Below are 20,417 nucleotides of genomic sequence, written 5' to 3'. Positions count from 1 at the left end.
ATTCAGGCTCAGATGATGATGATGCTGAGACTGAAGAACTTTATTCCATAGCCATTGGCAGAGAGAGGAGACAAATCAGATCTCCTCAAAGATATGCACATGCTAAATTAGTGGCGTATACTCTCACGACAGCTGAAGAGATGTGTATTCAAGAGCCATTAAACTTTACTGAAGCTATCTCATGCGGAGAATCTGGACGTTGGGCCACGGCTATGACAGAAGAAGTCGAGTCACTTTACAAGAATCCGACTTGGGATTTGGTGCAATTACCTAAGGGTAAAAGGGCAATTGGATGCAAGTGGATTTTCAAGAAGAAAGAAGGGATCCCAGGGGTTGAAGATGCTAGATTCAAAGTACGATTGGTGGCTAAGGGTTATAGACAAAAGGAGGGAATTGACTATGATGAAGTGTTTTCTCTGGTTGTGAAGCATACCTCTATCAGTGTATTGCTTTCCATGGTTGCTCTATTTGATTTGGAGCTTGAGCAGCTTGATGTGAAGACTGCATTTTTGCATAGCAAACTTGAGGAGACTATCTACATGTCTCAGCCAGAGGGATACTTTGTAGAAGGCAAAGAAGATCAAGTTTGCAGATTGAAAAAAATCTTTGTATGGCCTGAAGTAATCTCCCAAACAGTGGTACAAGAGGTTTGATAATTTTATGCTTAGTCATGGGTACTCAAGAAGTACTTATGATAATTGTGTGTACTACATGCATCTAGGAGATGATACTTTTATTTATCTTCTATTATATGTCGATGACATGCTTATTGCTGCTAAGAACATGTTGCATATTTTTATTTTGAAGAAACAACTCAGTGATGAGTTTGAGATGAAAGATCTTGGTGCATCAAAGAAGATCTTAGGTATGGAGATCAAGAGGGACAGGAAAGCTGAAATATTATATCTCTCACAGAAGAGTTATATTGAAAAAGTGTTTGAACGCTTTGGGATGAAGAGGGCCAAGCCCGTTACGACTCCTTTGGCTCCTCACTTTAGGCTCTCGGCTTCAGATTCACCTACAAGTGAGAACAAGAAGAAGGAGATGCCCCGAGTTCCATACTCTAATGTAGTGGGTAGTATTATGTATGCTATGATTTGCACTCGTCTAGGCATTACCCAGGTAGTCAGTGTAGTGAGCAGATACATGACTCAACTAGGGAAGGCACACTGGGAAGCAATGAAGTGGATCCTTCGGTATTACAGAGGTACCTCATATTTGAGTTTAGTTTTTGATAGCAGTACTTTGGGAACCTCAGTTGTAGGTTTTGTGGATTCTGACTATGTAGGTGATCTCGATAAAAGGAGATCTTTGACTGGTTATCTTACTCTTTCTGGCTCAGCTATTAGTTGGAGATCGACTCTACAGTCGACAGTTGCTTTGTCTACTACAGAGACAGAATACATGGCAGCAGCAGCAGCGGTAAAAGAGGCCATTTGGTTGAGAAATCTTAGCAGGAGGCTAGTTCAGTTGTATTTTGTGACAATCAGAGCGCAATACATCTAAGCAACAACTCAGCACATCATGAGAGGACAAAGCATATTGATGTCAGATATCATTTCATTCATGAGGCAACTGCTGAAAGAAACATCATGATGAAGAAGATTGGTACTGCAGACAACCCAGCTGGTATGCTGACCAAACCGATCCGGGACTTCAAGTTCAAGCACTGCTTGAATTTGGGAGGCGTTTGTACTTGTTAGGTGGCCCCGTCTAGAGCATTGTTTGCAAGACGGGTGAAATTCACTAGTTATTGATGTTTGAGAATTCAATCCAAGATGGAGATTGTTGACTTTTTGGCTTGAATCCAAAATGGGTTGGACCCATTTCAAATCTCTTTGATATCTTGATTGTAGAATGACAGCAGACCCTTATTTTTGAGCAAAGAATCAAAGAAGGATATGATTAGATTGGGGTCACTCTTACTTGTGGGTCCTCCTAATTAATCACCCTCTCTTGTCTTCTCGGTGAGAGTTTTACAATACCTGAGACAGAGAGCTAAAATATAAGAGCTCTCAAAATTTTTTAAAGGAGATGAAACTAAGAGAGAAATAAAGTGAAGCCCCTTCTTGTCGTGGACGTAGATCAATTTGATCGAACCACGTATATTGTGTGTTTGTGATTGTCTCTCTATTTTCTGGTTTTATGTATAGTATATTATTTTGGTACATTTGATCGGAGACCGCTGAGGGTTTATTAACTCAACAAGATCTATGTCAATCAATTTATGTTACATATGGAAGAATTATAGGCTGAGCTTCACTGATTACCTAAAAACAGCAGTAGTAGTACAACATGCAAAAACTGCATTAGCTCCTCCCTTCTGTAGTACAGCTGCAGCATTAGTGATAGTACCTGAATTAAATAAATGAATATTTTAGTAAATGTGAGATACTTGGTAAAACATAATGATAAATAACATGAATAACTGTGTCGCTGACAGAGCTTACCAGCTGCGTCAATCATGTCATCCACCAAAACAGCAACTTTCCCCTTTAGGGCCTGTTTGTTTGTCCCAAAAAAGGGGAAATCAAAGAAATGGAAAACTATTAAATCAAAGAATTGTTTTGGGAGTGTTTGGTTTGCTAAAAAAAAGAAGAAATCAAAGAAATGGAGATGAGTTGTCACCTTATTATAGGATGATGTGAGTGATTTTTTAAGAAAACTTGTTTTGATGTTGTTTGGTTGGCGAAAAAAAATAAGGAAATAAATTATAAGAAACCAATTTCTCAAAAAAGTTTGTTTGGTTCTTTCTTAAAAATAAGAAAATAGATGAGATGAGATGAGCTGTCATTGTATTATTGGGTGATGTGATCCAAGATTAAGAAAAGCGTTTTCACAACTTTTTGGGATGAAAACAAAGAAATGAAATGTTAATAAGATGAGATGAGTTGTCACAATCTTATTGGATGATGTGGGTGATTTTTAAATATGAGATGAGATGAGTTGAGTGATGTTGTTGATGAAAATAATATTTTATTAGATGTGGTGGATGTGATGGATGAGTTGTTGGATGAAAATAATATTTTATTAGATGTGGTGGATGAGTTGTTGGATAAAAATAATATTTTATTAGATGTTGTGGGTGAGTTTTAGGGATGGAAATGTGTGAAATTGTACTTTTTGAGATTTCTTGCTTTTCATTTCCATTTTTCGGTTTTTTGGGAAATAACCAAACAGGCCCTTAACATCGCCAATCAAATTCATTACCTGTATAATTCAATACCAGCTTATAAAAATAAGGTTATTCGTTTGTGTTTTGGAAATTTCTATTCGATTTTGCTACAAGTAAGTTGAGCTTGTCTCATAGTCATCATAAATCCATGTTATCATCAGGTCATGCATATAGTGCAAAAATGCGCAGACTGAATACCAAAACTTAGCTTATTTAATTAGATTACAAACCATTGAGATTAGAAAATTGATGTGCGTTGGTTTCCTTCATGGAGTTGGGTTCTTATTCAGAGATTAAGAAACTAACTAGAAAAGAAAAGATTATGAATCCTAAACCTTTCATGATTACAGGTTATATCTAGAGGTAAGGAGTCAATTCTTATTATCAGATTGTACTCTATTTTGTTTAATAGAGAAATTTACAGTCTTCTATGAGAGAGATTTTTTATATGTGTATACTGACAGTTTCTCGCATTGGAAGGAGACATCTTTCATACTCAACCCTAACACAAGACTCTTTGATGAATCAACTGCATAGTTAAAGATTTGTGTAACTTAATGATGAAGATCAAATTTTTATTCCTCTTTACCACTATCATACAAGAGCATTAGAGGTATGGTAATTTATGACAGAATCTATTCAATAAAGAATGCCAATAAAACTTATTGAATAATGGAAATTACCATATTGGCCACTGTTTGTTGGAAAATTTGTGAAATGAAAATGATGAAAAAATTGTGTTTGATTTTATTCTCTCTAACTGCTTAGAAAAAGAATGTTTACAATTCCCTTAACTCTCAATTACAATCGAATTCCTGATTACAAAAGAGAAAAGAATTATCTGGATTCTCTCCTTTGTTTAATTCTAGGTTCTTCTCGGTAGCGATGGAATGCCTCCTTCGAATGCTCGCGTCGAATTTGCTCTCCGTTGACGATCCAAACGTCTTGTTTTACTGGAACGTGGTCTTCTCCTCACGATTTGACATTGTGGAGAACTTACGTGACAAGTTTGAAAATAACTCTTAACGAGTTAATAACTCAGAGCGAGTTTTAGAAGAACTTGCAGAGCAAGTTTTGAACTCTGATCGAGTTGATAACTCTGAACGAGTTTGAAACTCTATGAAAGAGTTGATTTAACCGAAATCGGTTTATAAGCCAAGAATGAAAGCTCTCTGTTGTTAAACGTTGCTGAAGGATGAACGTTGATCTTCCCCTCGCTACCAAGCCGAAGATCTCCTCTTCGCTGCCAAGTCTAAGATCCAAAAAGCCAGCCCCAACTCAATTGAGTTACCAAGCCGAAGATCTCCTCTTCGCTGCCAAGTCTAAGATCCAAAAAGCCAGCCCCAACTCAATTGAGTTTCCCACTATTTATAGGGGATTTAAGGGTGTCCAAAAAGCCAGCCCCAACTCAATTGAGTTTCCCACTATTTATAGGGGATTTAAGGGTGTAACCACCCCTTTAAATCTCTCCTTAATGAGGGTTTAATAGGGTGTAACTGTCTCCCATAAATCTCTCCATGATAGGGTAGCAATCCCCTCAAATTGTGGGGAGAAAATTGTTCTGGAACCGTTCAAATCGTGCTTGAACGAGTCAAATGCTGAAAACAGCATTCTGGGCTCAAACTCTGTGTTTTAGACCTGAAGCGCAGAGTTGGGCCTGTTTTAGGCTGAAAACGCATAGGTCGCGCTGCGTAGAGATGAACTCTGCGTTTTGGACCTAGGACGCAGAGTTGGGTTCTGCATGAACTGTGTGTTTTTGGACCTGTGACGCAGAGTTGGGCTCCGCATGAACTGTACGTTTTTAGACCTGGGACGCAGAGTTGGGCTCTGCATGAACTGTGTGTTTTTGGACCTGGGACGTAGAGTTGGGCTCCGCATAAACTGTGTGTTTTTGGACCTGGGACGTAGAGTTGGCCTCCGCATGAACTGTGCGTTTTTAGACCTTGGACGCAGAGTTGGGCTCCGCATGAACTGTGCTTTTTTGTCGTTGGACGCAGAGTTGAAATCTGTGTTTTAAGTCCACGAACTCTGCGTTTTTGTCGTTGGACGCAGAGTTGGGCTCTGCATGAACTCTGTATTTTTGTCCTTGGATGCAGAGTTGAACTCTGCGTTTTAAGTCCACGAACTCTGCGTTTTGATTCTGTAATGTAGAGACGAGCCTTAGGCGGGCTTGGCGAACTTCAGGCTAAGTCCAATGTTCAGACGAAGTCTAGTCTTGCAGATGGACTTCAGAACATAACTTCCTGCGAAAAACAGGTCATAACTTTCAAACCATAAGTCGGAATTGGATGAATTATATATGAAAATCGGCTATCTCGACGAGACGGAGCTGACCAAACCAACCCCATGGGGTTGGTTTTCTCCGTCAGTTTTGCCAAATTCCTTACGGTTTGAGTGATATCCGTGTTTTGGTTTGAAGAGACCGTCGATTTGTAGTCTCTTTTGCTAGAGCGTTGTAAAGATCGTCATCTTGTAATCTTTATCTTGGATCCTTAAAAATGTGAGAGTCGTCAGATTGTAACTTCTGATGTTGATTGTGAAGGCTGTTGATTAGAACTTTCATCAGTTGTTGCGAAGATCGTCAGATTGTAACCTTCATCGATCCACGTGAAAGTATTCAAATTATAGTCTTTTGGAAGCCGTCAAATTGTAACTTCCATCATTGGTGTTTGATGGGAATCAACTATCTGTAGTGATTTTTAGTCAGCCTACAGAACCCCCTCCAAAGTTTTTGAAAGTTCGCGATTGACTAGGACGAATTTTTGGAATACTTTGGATCTCAACTATGATCTTGGAGCTGTTGACTCTTTGTCGTAAAGGAGTTGTTCTCTGCACCCGCTTCGAAGGAGTCTTGGCTGAAGGGATTTTCCAAGCGAGACATGTGTGATGATGAGCTTCAAATAGAAACTGTAGTGATGGTACAAGCTACTTATGAGCAGAAGCTATCAAACGTCACATCATAGCTCACCTCCATTTAGTTGATGGGCCTGCAAATATTAGTAGGCTTTTTGGCAAACCCTCAGCCATCAACGGATTTGATAAGCCTTTACCGACTATCGTTTGAGTCGGGCTAGCATGTGAATTATTTGAATCTGTTTCACATATAACGTTGTGCTAAGAGAATAAGCTCTCTTAGACTTGATGCTATGATTTTGAACACATAGACGTTGTCATTTTTTTACAGAAAAAGACTAACCGGCAACGCGTGTTAGGTGTAGACTTATCCCAACTTAGGATTTAGGATAAAGTTCTCCATGCATGAAAGACATAGATTTTTGGTGCTACGATGTTGAATACGTAGACTTTGCCGTTGTTTCTTCCTGTGTTACTTGAAACAATGAAAGAAAGTTGGAAGAGCCAGAGGTGTAGTATTAACTTGGCATGAATTTTCACTTAAGTGAAATTCAGAATTTTTTCTTTATTATCACTAGGATAATTCCAGAAAATTTTTAATCCACTGGGAATTTTATAATGAAAACTTACTATTCTTGTTGAAAAATGAGTAACAAGTTCATTGGGGGGTTTGACTGTTAGAGGTGTGATGTTAACCTAATAGTATTTTATGAACCTATCGCTCTTTTGAAAAAAGTTGATAAGTTGATTTGGTCGTCAGAGGTGTGATATTAACTTGACGAGTATGTGGACCTATCGCTCTATTTAGGAGAGTCGATAAGTTGATTTTGTCAGAGGTGTGATATTAACGTGACAAGAAGAATATTACGATCGGGGCAATTTTGAGTACCTATCGCTCTATTGGAGAGAGTCGATAAGTGAATTTTGTCAAAGGTTTAGTGTTAACATGACGGGAATTTATGTTAGATTGGAGAAACTTTGTAGACTTATCATTCTATTAAAGAGGATTGATAAGTGAATTTATCAGAGGTTTAGTGTTAACGTGATAGGATTTGTGTTGCGATTGGAGCAACTTTGTGGATTTATCATCCTATTAATGAGGATTGATAAGTGAATTTATCAGAGGTTTAGTGTTAACGTGACAGGATTTGTGTTGCGATTGGAGCAACTTTGTGGACTTATCATCCTATTGAAGAGGATTGATAAGTTGATTAGTTGTCAGAGGTGTGATATTAACATGACAGGAATTTATGTTGCGATTGGAGCAACTTTGTAGACTTATTATCCTATTAGAGAGGATTGATAAGTTGGTTTTGTCAGAGGTTTAGTGTTAACGTGACAGGATTTGTAGACTTTGTAGACTTATCATCATATTAAAGAGGATTGATAAGTGAATTTGTCAGAGGTTTAGTGTTAATGTGACAGGATTTGTGTTGCGATTGGAGAGAGGTTTAGTGTTAATGTGACAGGATTTGTGTTGCGATTGGAGCAACTTTGTGGACTTATCATCCTATTAAAGAGGATTGATAAGTGATTTGTGTTGCGATTGGAGCAACTTTGTGGACTTATCATCCTATTAAAGAGGATTGATAAGTTGATTGGTTGTTAGAGGTGTGATATTAACGTGACAGGAATTTGTACTTGTGACTTGCACAAGATTTTAGGAATTAGAGTCTCGCTAGGGAAACTTGCTAGGTGAGTTTATCATCAGAAGCGATGAATTTTGATACTTGTGATTTGAACAAGACTTTGAATACTTAGTGTCTTGTTGGAGAAGATTACGATTTGAGCAATTTTTAGGACCTATCATCCTATTAACAAGGATTGATAAGTTGATTGCCAGAGGTATATTATTAACGTGACAAATTATGTGTGATACAAGTTGCATTCTTACTTTGTAGGGGTGATGATCGTCAGAAGTGTAATGTTAACTTGATGATGTGAAAGATTCATTACTGTTAATCCAGTGGATTCCAAGTAACCAACCCCCAGTCTTAATTAAGACTTAGCAAGGGAATAAAAAAAGGTAGACAAGACACATCGCCTAGTGGGGCACTATCCATAAAGTCAGAATAGAGACCTATCATCTGGTAGGCCATTATCTGATGAGTTTGGCTATCAGAGGTAGCTGTTAACGTGATAGTTCTGTGGATCTGCCATCCTATTGAAGAAGATTGGCAAGTTGATGAACTATCAGAGGTAACTGTTAACGTGATAGTTCTATGGACTTGTCATCCTATTGAAGAGTATTGGCAGATTGATGGACTATCAGAGGTAACTGTTAACGTGATAGTTTTATAGATCTGCCATCCTATTGAAGAAGATTGGCAAGTTGATGAACTATCAGAGGTAACTGTTAATGTGATAGTTTTATGGACTTATCATCCTATTGAAGAGGATTGGTAGATTGATGGACTATCGGAGGTAAATGTTAACGTGATAGTTTTTGGTGGATCTGCCATCCTATTGAAGAGGATTGGTAGGTTGATGAACTATTAGATGTAACTGTTAACTTGATAGTTTTGGTAGACCCACCATCCTACTTGAAAAGGATTAGTGGAGGAATTTGGGGGAAATGGACTATCAGAGGTGTATTGTTAACTTAATAGTTTTGACGGATTTTGTGGTTGACAGAGGTATTCTATTGAACATGACAACTCAGAAAATTTATTACTCATAATCCAATGAACTACAAATAAATCAACCCCCGGTCATAAACAAGTGCAGGGAAAAAAAGGGTAGACATGACACATCGCCTAGTGGGCCATTATCTAACGAGTTTGACTATCAGAGGCAATTATTAACATGATAGTTATTGAACCCTCCATCCTACTAAAGAGGATTGGCTTCAGTGATCGTAGTATCTTTCCCTTTTGACTGAGAAGATTGGTCTTGGTCCGATTGCTCAGGTTGATCCTGCCTACTTTATTCTTCAGCTTTGATCCTGACAATAATCTTTTGAGCCTGTTCGCCTTGAGAGATTAGTTGTCTCCAGGAACGGCATTCTGCAACTCCTATTCGGGCTAGAAGGTCGGTTTGCAAGTTGTGTCGACAGGTCTCTACTAGGGTAGACTGTGTCATACCTGATGAACATCGTAGAGCCCGTTTCGAAACCTCTTGACGAAGGATTTGACGGACTCCCTCTTCTTCTACTTAGTGGCGAGAAGGGTATGAATGAAGACTTCTGTATCCTCTTTAAAGAATCTTGATAGGAAGAGTCTTTCTAGATCTGCCCACTTTTGAATACATCCCGCATGCAGTTTTCTGAACCATTTAAAGGCAACTCCCTTAAGGTGCCAATGAACAATCGAGCCAGTATAACGTCGTTTGATATCACATTCCTAGTCTGTGACTTGAAATGATAGATATGTTGATTCGGTGATCCCGTGCTGTCAAAAATTTGTAGCATCGGGACTTCAAACTTTGGAGGATAAGGGGCTGCATCCCATTCGGCAGGATAGGGTCTGACAACTCCCTCGTCTTGGAGCTCACATCTATTGGCCATGGCATTGGGGCGGGCTTCTAATTCTTCTATTTTGGCAGAGTGAAGATTATGCTCGTTCTCAGTCTTTCTTCCTTCATCAGAAGAAGATTCCAGGTTGTGGGCTTCTTGGTCAGAAACCGTGTCATCAACCACTTTTTCCTTCCCTTTGCTTGTGTGAGGTCGGAATGAAGACATTTTTCCTCTTCGGGAGGGTTCTTGCCTAGGTGGTGAATCTGTCTTCTGAGATTTGGCCTTGTCTGCGACGATTTGATTCATCAGGGCCAAGAGTTCATTGATGGCCTCCTGCTGAGATTTGATCATGGCCTCCTGCTCATCAAGTCTCTTCGCAAGATCTTCATGGTTTTCCGTCATATAAGCGGAGCTCTCATGTTCAACAAAAGAGCTTGATGATTGGGACTCTGCAATGGCTGAGTGTTCATCATCGGAATTAGTTCCTCTAGCTAACTTCCAATAGTTTACAGGGGGAATGGTTCCTGTTTGAGTCCGAGTATGTTGATAAATTTCATCGGACCTATTCAGGGGGTCTTTCAAGCCAAGAGACTGATCTTTCTCTGACTCGTCGGAGCTAGGGACTGATGATCTCCCTCGGCCAATCATGTTAGAAGTGACTTCAAGGTATTCATCCTCTGAAGTCTTCTTCTTGTGAGAATGTCGTCGATTATTGAGCAAAGCGACGTTCGTTGGTCGGTTGAATATTGACAGCAATTCCCGCAAGTTAGAGACTTGGGATGAACCTCTCACAGAGTGTGAGGGTAGAGATGGAACCCCTTGTCCATCGATGGATGGGACTGGTTCTTGGTAAACATGAATTTTAAATCCATGTTGATCTTTTTGAACACGACGAATCACATCGCGTTCCAAAAAAGGAACACGAGGGTCGTGTTTAGCTTGATTAACGCAAGACCGAAGTCTGTGTTTTGCTAGTGAAACGCAGTCCTACGATCTGTGTTTTGCTAGTGAAATGCAGTCTTGGATGAGCATCTTCATCTCGTCGCTTTTGTGACCTGCTACCCGTCGCTTTAGCGCGGGTACAGAACCTTTAACTCGGTGGACAAGTTTGGGAGAAGCAGAGCCCACTCCTTCGGAGGAGGGGCTATTCAAGCAATCTAATCCAAAGGAGAGGACTTCCTTCGGCGATTCGGCAGAGATTGGAGCTTTAGTCTTCTTAGAGATCTTACGGACCTTGCGCATAGCCTTAGGGCTAAGGGATCCGGAGGAGAGGGCCTCCTCGTACTGGGCTTGATCAAACTCCACGACGAGAGTCTCGACCGTTGTTCCAGCGAGCTTGACGTCGGATTGCGCCACCACTTCTTCATCAGAGAAGCTAGTCCCCGGCGGAGTCGCCATCTTTTGTTTTTTAGAAAATTTGTGAAATAAAAATGATGAAAGAATTATGTTTGATTTTATTCTCTCTAACTACTTAGAAAAAAAATGTTTACAATTCCCTCAACTCTCAATTACAATCGAATTCCTGATTACAAAAGAGAAGAGAATTATTTGGATTATCTCCTTTGTTTAATTCTAGGTTCTTCTCGGTAGCGATGGAGTGCCTCCTTCGAATGCTCGCGTCGAATTTGCTCTCCGTTGATGATCCGAGCGTCTTATTTTACTGGAACATGGTCTTCTCCTCAAGATTTAACGTTGTGGATAACTTACGTGGTAAGTTTAAAAATAACTCGTAACGAGTTAATAACTCAGAGCGAGTTTTAGAAGAACTTGCAGAGCAAGTTTTGAACTCTGATCGAGTTGATAACTCTGAGCGAGTTTGAAACTCTATGAAAGAGTTGATTTAACCGAAATCGGTTTATAAGACAATGATGAAAGCTATCTGTTGTTAAACATTGCTGAAGGATGAACGTCGATCTTCCCCTCGCTACCAAGCCAAAGATCTCCTCTTCGCTGCCAAGTCTAAGATCCAAAAAACCAGCCCCAACTCAATTGGGTTTTCCACTATTTATAGGGGATTTAAGGGTGTAATCACCCCCTTAAATCTCTCCTTAATGAGGGTTTAATAAGGTGTAACTGTCCCCCATAAATCTCTCCATGATAGGGTAGTGATCCCCTCAAATCGTGGGGAGAAAATGGTTTTGGAACCATTCAAATCGTGCTTGAACGAGTCAAATGCTGAAAACAGCGTTTTGGGCCCGAACTCTGCGTTTTAGACCTGAAACGCAGAGTTGGGCCTGTTTTAGGCTGAAAATGCATAGGTCGCGCTGCGCAGAGATGAACTCTGCGTTTTGGACCTGAGACGCAGAGTTGGGTTCTGCATGAACTGTGTGTTTTTGGACCTGGGACGCAGAGTTGGGCTCCGCATGAACTGTGCGTTTTTAGACCTGGGACGCAGAGTTAGGCTCCGCATGAACTGTAAGTTTTTGGACCTGAGACGCAGAGTTAGGCTCCGCATGAACTGTGCATTTTTGGACCTGGGACGCAGAGTTGGGCTCCGCATGAACTGTGCGTTTTTGGACCTAGGACGCAGAGTTGGGCTCCGTATGAACTGTGCGTTTTTGTCGTTGGACGCAGAGTTGAAATCTATGTTTTAAGTCCACGAACTCTGTGTTTTGATTCTATAATGCAGAGGCGAGCCTTAGGCGGGCTTAGCGAACTTCAGGCTAAGTCCTATGTTCAGACGAAGTCCAGTCTTGCAGACGGACTTCAGAACATAACTTGCTACGAAGAACATGTCATAACTTTCAAACCGTAAGTCGGAATTGGATGAATTATATATGAAAATCGGCTATCTCAACGAGACGGAGCCGACCAAACTAACCCCATACGGTTCGGTTTGCTCCGTCGATTTTTTAAATTCCTTACGGTTTGAGAGATATCCGCGTTTTGGTTTGAAGAGACCGTCGATTTGTAGTCTCTTTTGCTAGATCGTTGCAAAGATCGTCATCTTGTAATCTTCACCTTGGTTCCTTAAAAATGTGAGAGTCATCAGATTGTAACTCCCGATGTTGATTGTGAAGGCTGTTGATTAGAGCTTTCATCAGTTGTTGCGAAGGTCGTCAGATTGTAACCTTCATCGATCCACGTGAAAGTATTCAAATTATAGTTTTCTGGAAGTCGTTAAATTATAACTTCCATTATTGGTGTTTGATGGGAATCAGCTATCTGTACTGATTTTTAGGTAGCCTACAGCCACTCCTCATTAGGGGATCTTAGTCTACTCGTCTTCTTGGTTCAGTCAGAATAAAAGCACGGACCAAGACAATTCCTACATTAGATCACTATCTGTGCATGTTCAGTGTACACACATCACAGGTTACAAAAAACAATAGGCAACCTAGGCATTGGACCCGACATCTAGAGTCTAGGTGCCTAGGCGGGAACCCAGATTGGGCCTAGGTGGTTTTCCTATTTTTATTTTTTAATTATAATAATTTATAGTAAATTAATGCTACTGTCATAGAAAGGTTAGGCATCAGAATAACCTTTAGGTGAACTTCTTTCTTCATTTAAGTCATGGGGTAGACAAGGTCTTGCTGAAGGTCGGAGGAGTTAGAGGAGGTTTTCATAGTAGGAGGCTAGAGGAGTTTAGAGGTTGAGATGGAGGCTACAAAGTTGAAAATAAAAATTAAGATATAAAGGGTGCAGTCCATGTAAGCAGCTCACGCTCTCCTATCCATTCCCAAAACCTAGTTGGGCAACCTAGGTACTACCTTGTCCTAGGCGGGCTAGACGGAGGCTTTTAAAACATTAATACATGCCGATAGTCAATTACCATATAAGATACATTGTCTAGTCATGAAAATTACCTTATACATCAGGTCTATACAGTGTCAGATGTTACCTACCGTTGTTAGGTAATACATGCTCATCTGTATAGTATAGCTCAGTAAAGTTTACTGATCCATTTTTCTTATGGAAATCTCAGTGCATCATTCATATTCTATTTAATGTAAGGAACAGATTCTACGGTTTCAGAAGAAAACAACCTGTGTATGCATGTACCATAATAGCTTACAGAACTCATAACCTACTCAAATGGTAAATTTTTGTTAAACATGTTCCCTACTTGTATTTGTTATTCACTTAGACCTTCATGGTTGGAGCCTTTATTTAAAATTTTGGTCTTGAGTTTGCTAGAATAACATCATATGCTACAATTTCATTAAAACATAGTTCTCCTTATATAGCTGCAAATGAGATGCAATTAAGAAAAATAAAGAGAATCAGAAGATTCAAAACCAAAAATGCTGCTTATGAATGATACTTCAATGTCAATCAAAAGTGGTAAAAGCAGTTTCCGTAGGACATCTAACTGCGATATTTTTCATAGCCATTTATTTGTAGAAGGAACTACTTGCACAATGTTAACTCTGTTAGTTAAACTTCTCAATAACATCTCATAGAACGTGTAAATGGAGTGGATTGCAAAATTGGACGTTATCGTGTCTTATTAAAATAGTATATTTACCTCTGATGTGTTGTGCCCTTGCCTCCTTTTATCTATGATAGCTAAAGGAGCATCATTTATCTTCTTGGCAAAACCACGTGCTCGGACAACACCCCCAACAATATCAGGAGAAACAACTACCAAGTCTATTGGAGAGATTTTTTTGGCTCGCCAGATAATCAAGAATCACAGGCTACATAGATCAAAAAATGGTAGATAGCTTACATTTATAAGATAAACTATTATTCACTTAGCATGTAAATGTTGCGCGTCTTGCGGAAGCGTGCTCGCACACCAAACGAGTACGTAAGCCACGAGAGAAGAAAACCAAATCAAATACAAGTGCAATCCATCAAAAATACAGGACACATCACACCAAACACAGAGATTTACGTGGTTCGGCAATTGCCTACGTCCACGGGGAGAGGATGGGGAGATTTTACTATATGGAGGAGAAGTACAACGTGTTACAACTCACAAAATCACTCAAATATAACCCTAACCAAAGCTCTCAATTCCCTCACAATATCTCCTTCTCAAAGTGCTCAAAAGTCTGCTAATTCTCTCCTTAAGAAACCCTAAAAACGTGTTTGTATTTATATCAAACACCAATCCAAAACCAACTGGGAAAACCGAAATTGGCCCATAACCGCATCGCGGTCGACCAGTCATAGCCATGCGGTTCACCAGCCAAAAGAACAATTTCTCACCCTGTAATCATGCACTTTTTCGGTCGACTGCACCTTTGCCTTCGGTCAACCGATCAGAGAATTTCTGCATCTTATTTTCCTGACGATTGCGTCGGTCGATCACCCTTGCACCATCGATCGACCAACCCGAGGGTTACTGTAGCTGTTATTTCAACTCAAAATTTTTGATTTTCGTCGCGTTTTCTACAATTCTCCACCTCGGTGAAGTTTTTCCAAAACTGAGCCGACACAAACATGAGCATCACTGCGTCGTCTCGCCAAATCCGGCTGCACCAATGTGGTTGCCTACGTACCCTCCTCCCAAGGGATCAAGCCGCCCGTAGTTCATCCAAATGGCCGCGAACGATCTCAACAATCACGAATTTGCAACAAGTTTCTACAATGATCAAACTTGTTGCTTGGAACGACCTTTGTGAGCATATCCGCTGGGTTATCTTTTGTGTGGACCTTCACGAGCTCCACATCCCCATCTTTAAGAACATCTCGAACGAAGTGATAACGAACGTTGATATGCTTCGTCCTCGCATGAAATACCTGATTCTTTGCTAAATATATAGCACTCATGCTATCACAATAAATGGTGACGGATCACTGTGAAACACCAAGATCTTTCAAAAGTCCTCGAAGCCAAATTGCCTCCTTAACAGCCTCCATAATCACCATATTCTCTACCTCCATCGTCGACAAAGTCATCGTAGACTGCAAGGTACATCTCCAACACACTGGCGTACGGGTCAAAGTGAACACATACCCCATCGTCGACCGGTGTTTATTCAAATCTCCAGCGTAGTCCGAATCTACGTATCCAATACATAACTTCCCACCGCTAGTATCCCGCTCAAAAACCAAACCAACGTTGAGAGTACCTTGAATGTACCTCAAAATCTATCTCACGGCATCCTAATAACCTGAACCCAGATTATGCATGTATCTAGAAATCATGCTCACTGTCTGTGATAAATCCGGCCTCGTACAAACTATGGCGTACATCAAACTCCCAACTACGCTAGCATATGGAGTCTTCGATATTAACTCTCGATCTTCAATAGTCTTTGGTGAAAGGTCGGATGAAAGCTTTAAATGGGCTCCCAATGGTGCACTAACTGGCTTTGTTTCCATGCTTACAGTGAACCGTTGTAGAACCATTTTCAAATAAGCCACATGTGTTAAACACATTCTGCCCTTGTCTCTGTCTCTTCTGATCTCCATTCCCAAAATATGCTTAGCTTCACCCAAATCCTTCATCTCGAACTCGTTGGAAAGCTAAATCTTCAATCTATCTATCACAGATCTGGAAGTAGAAGCAACCAACATGTCATCAACATAAAGTAATAGGTAAATGTACGCACATTCATTCAACTTGCGATGGTACACGCAAGGATCAAACTGGCTCCTAATGTACGAATGACCGATCATAAACCCATCAAATCGCTTATATCACTGTCGAGGAGATTGCTTCAGCCCATATAGCGATTTCTTCAACTACAAACCAATTTTTCCTTCACTGCAGCTCGGAACCCCAATGGCTGATTTATATAGATTTTCTCATCAAGATCGCCATGATGAAATATTGTTTTCACATCCAATTGATCTAATTCTAAACCATACTGTACCACCAAAGCTAGCAAAATCCGAATCGAAGAATGCTTCACCACTAGAGAGAAAACCTCATTATAATTAATACATTTCTCCTGTGCATAGCCCTTTGTAACTAACCTAACCTTGAGCCTCACAGGAGTGCCTTTAATGCCCTCCTTCTTTGTATACACCCACTTGCAACCAATAGTCTTCCGCCCCTTTGGAAGCTCGATAAGCTCCCATGTGCCATTCCAATGAAGAGACTCCATCTCCTCCTGCATAGCCACCTACCACAAATCAGCCTCTAAACTTTGCTCGGCCTCTCTGAATGTAGTAGGAATCATCTCATCAACACTCTCTACCGAAAGTGCTTATGTAACAACTGTGTCTGCATATCTAGCTGGCATCCGTATGTCTCTCTTCTGTCACTGAACCGCAATAGACTCCTAAACCTGAGCCGTCGATTCCTGATCCTTCTCAAGTGTACCTATATCCTCCAAATTATCACCGTGCTCGCCTGGCGTCACTCCAGTTGGCACTCTAATAGATATGGTCCTAAGTGGACAATGTGGAGCTACATTAATCTTCACCACCTACGATGTCTCTAATGTCGGGTCGCTCTCCACCTGATGGGAGCTAAGAAGCTTCAAGATAGAAACCTCATCGACTGTGACGTCTCTACTCAGCACAATCTTTTTATTAACTAGATCTCAAAGCTTATATCCCTTGACATCACGCTTGAATCCCACAAATAAGGCCTTCCTAGCTCGAGGTTCCAATTTATCTATTTTCACATGATAAAATACTGGGTACCCAAATACCTTGAGCTGATCATAGTCGTGTGCTGGCTCTCCTGACCACATCTCCATAGGGGTTTTCTCCCCAATCACAGATGAATGTAACCTATTAATGAGGTAGCTCGCATAAGAAAGTGTCTCAGCCCAAAAGATATTCTCCAAAACATCTACGATAATAAACATCGGACCTTCTCCAGCAAAAACCGATTCAACCTTTCTACCACCCCATTCTGCTGTGGTGTTACTAATTATGAAGTATCTCTCTATGTCATCGTCTCGACATAGCTGCTGAAAGGGGTCTGAAGTATACTCATCTTTGTTGTCGGATCATAACGTCTTGATCTTTCTCCCAGTCTACAGTTCTAATCTCTTCTTCCACTCCATAAATATCTCTAGGACTTCACTCTTCATCATCATGGTGTACACCCAACAACACCTAGAATAGTCATCTATGAATATGATGAACTAATGCTAACTACTAAGTGATCCCGTCTTGGTGGGACCCCAAACATCTATGTGCACGTAGTCCAAGATGCCCCTAGTCCTATGAATGACTGTCCTAAACTTCACATTTGTTTTTTTGCCAAGAACACAGTGCTCACAGAATTTAACTTTCCTACTCTTAGCTCCCTTTAATAGCCCCTGCTTGCATAAAGCCTACAGTGAATTTTCACATGTGTGCCCCAACCTATAGTGCCAAAGCCTGCTCGCATCCGCCTCTGAACCAGTTGAAGATACCTAGCCAATCTCGGTGCTCCCCTTCAGATAATACAAATTTTTACTATGAAATCCCTTCATCACCACCAAAGATCTCTTAGTAACATTCACTACAGCGTTCTCAAAGGTCACCTTGAATCCCTTCGCCTCCGAAGCTCCAACTGAAATAAGATTTTTCTTCAACTGAGGAACAAATCTCACTTCATTCAATTCACGAACTACTCCAGTGTGCATCCAAATCCTGACGGTACCTATCCTACAAATGCTACACGATTGATCATTTCTCATGACTATCACGCCCTCATCGAGTTTCTCGAATGATGCAAACCAATCTCGTCGGGGAGTCACATGATAAGTAGCATCAGAATTAAGTATCCAATCAGATGCATCAATATGGTTCACCTCTGGAGTAATCAATAGAGAAAAGCACGAATCATCAAAATTATCACCTCTCGCGATGTTCACCTCATTGGCCTTCGGGCCCTTCTTCTTGCTATTCTCATTCTCCTTGAGCTTCGGGCAATCTCTCTTCCAATGTCCTTGTTCCTTATAGAATGCATGCTAGTTCTTCGCTAACTGGTGGTGGCCCCTTGACTTTGACTTGTTCTTATTACTACCTCTTGGATATAGACTTCTACCTCTCATCGACAAGGCCTCTCCTGAAGTGCTAACATGGGAAGTCTCTTTGTCCTTCCTCTTCAAAGCATAGTTCGTCAATGCATTAGTCACTTCACTGTAGGTGATGGAAGATCTCTCATTTAACAAAGTGAGCACGAAGGTATCATACTCCTCATCCGGTAAGGAGCCCAACAAAATAATCGCCTTGTACTTGTCTGTTATCTTCTCATCCACATTCGTCAAATATAACAATAACTTTGTGTAGCTGTTCACATGAGCCGTAAGTGAGGTGCCCCTGGACATCGAGAATCTGAATATTCTTCACAGTAAGTACAAACGATTCTCAACACTCTTCGTAAGGTACTTATTGTTAAGAATCTCCCACATCTTCATCGCAGACGTCACACCAATCACATTATATTTCAGCTCTTGTTCCAAACAAGATCTGATCATCCCACAAGCGTTCCTATTTATCTTGTCTCATATCGCCTCATCATATTTTGGTGGCTTCTCATGGACCATAATGGTCTTTTCCAAGTTTTGAGCATTGAGAGTGTCCTTTACGTCACTCATCCATAAACTAAAATTGATCTTGCCGTCATATTTCACCATCCTAATCTTAGTGTTTTGAAATCCATCTTGAACTGTACTCGCCATCGTCTTACTGCTTTCACCAACTTCCTCTCCCATGCTTATAAACTCCAAATTACAAAGAAAGATTCAAACTTTGATATAAATTGAGAAATTACCCAGCTGAACCCTAGATCAGATTCTAAATAGATCTCCTAACCACACGAGGAAAGCAAAATCTCGAACCGGTAACTCCACAATGCTATCTCCACCGAAGCCTAGAACTTTAAGAACCAAGCTTCCAAAAAAAATGAATCTTCCTCCACCCAATGCAAAACCCTAGATTTGAAACCCTAGAGCTCTGTTATCAATTTTTACGCGCATTGCGAAAGAGTGCTCACACACCAAATGAAACCGTAAGCTACAAGAGAAGAAAATTAAATCAAATACAAATACAATCCACCCAAAATACGTCATAAATCACACTAAACATAGAGATTTACGTGGTTCGGCAATTTCCTACGTCCACGAGGAGAGGATGGGAAGATTTCACTATATGGACGAGAAGTACAACGGGTTACAACTCACAAAATCACTCAAATATAACCCTAACCAAAACTCTCAACTCCCTCATAATATATCCCTCTCAAAGTGCTCAAAAGTCTGCTAATTCTCTCCTAAAGAAACCCTAAAAATTTGTTTATATTTTATATCAAACACCAATCCAAAACCAACTGAAAAAACCAAAACTAGCCCATAACTGCATCACGGTTGACCGGTCATAGTCATGCGGTCGACCGGCCAGAAGCACAATTTCTCACCCTATAATCGTGCATTTTTTTGGTCAACCACACCTTTGCCTTCGGTCGACCAATCCGAGAATTCATGTATCCTATTTTCCTGACGATTACGTCGGTCGACTGCCCTTGCACCCTCGGTCGACAGAACCGAGGGTTACTGTAGCTGTTATTTTAACTCAAATTTTCTAATTTTCGTCGTGTTTTCTACAGGAAAAAGACAGTGGCACTTTCAAAGCATCCCAAAGTCCAGAAAAACATTATAGCTAAATGCGGAAGATCATGCATGTGAATAAATACCCGCCCAAATACATGATCAACAAAAATATTGAAATATCCCAATGCCTATCTTGAATGAAGGTCGCAAGAAAGAACACGACTAGCACCTACTTCTGTAATCAAGTTTGCAACAAGTTTGGCAGCAATTGACTCACGTCCATGAGTCTTGGGGAATAAATTCAAAATTTTCAATCAATTAGACTAAGGCTCTGTTTGGTTTGATAGAAAGGGAGAGAACGGAAAGTAAAATAGAAGAGAAAGTGTGTTTCTACTGTTTGGTTTGAAAGAAAACAAAAAAGAAAAAGAAAATAATTTTCACTGGAGAAAAACACATACTTATTTTTTCTTCTCCCCTTTCCCTCTGCTGCCTAGGTGAAAACGAGGGAGAGCGACGGAATCGCTTACTCGTCACCTCCCAA

The 20,417-nt window shown here is 40.4% G+C and overlaps 1 protein-coding gene across 1 annotated transcript in view; it reads right to left on the bottom strand.

Moving 5' to 3' along the window:
- LOC109841908 (ribose-phosphate pyrophosphokinase 1-like) overlaps positions 2,267-20,417 on the bottom strand; it is a 32,165-nt gene continuing 14,014 nt past the window's right edge. The window contains 6 exon segments of the mRNA XM_020410830.1: positions 2,267-2,355; positions 2,451-2,502; positions 3,190-3,210; positions 13,954-14,097; positions 14,099-14,125; positions 20,020-20,163. Coding sequence (XP_020266419.1) covers positions 2,267-2,355; positions 2,451-2,502; positions 3,190-3,210; positions 13,954-14,097; positions 14,099-14,125; positions 20,020-20,163 — 477 coding nt within the window.

This window comes from Asparagus officinalis, chromosome 5 (assembly GCF_001876935.1).
Source record: "Asparagus officinalis chromosome 5, Aspof.V1, whole genome shotgun sequence".
In the NCBI taxonomy this organism is placed as follows: domain Eukaryota; kingdom Viridiplantae; phylum Streptophyta; class Magnoliopsida; order Asparagales; family Asparagaceae; genus Asparagus; species Asparagus officinalis.
Note: the sequence above shows the minus strand (reverse complement) of the source record. Positions and strands in the feature narration are given on the sequence as shown.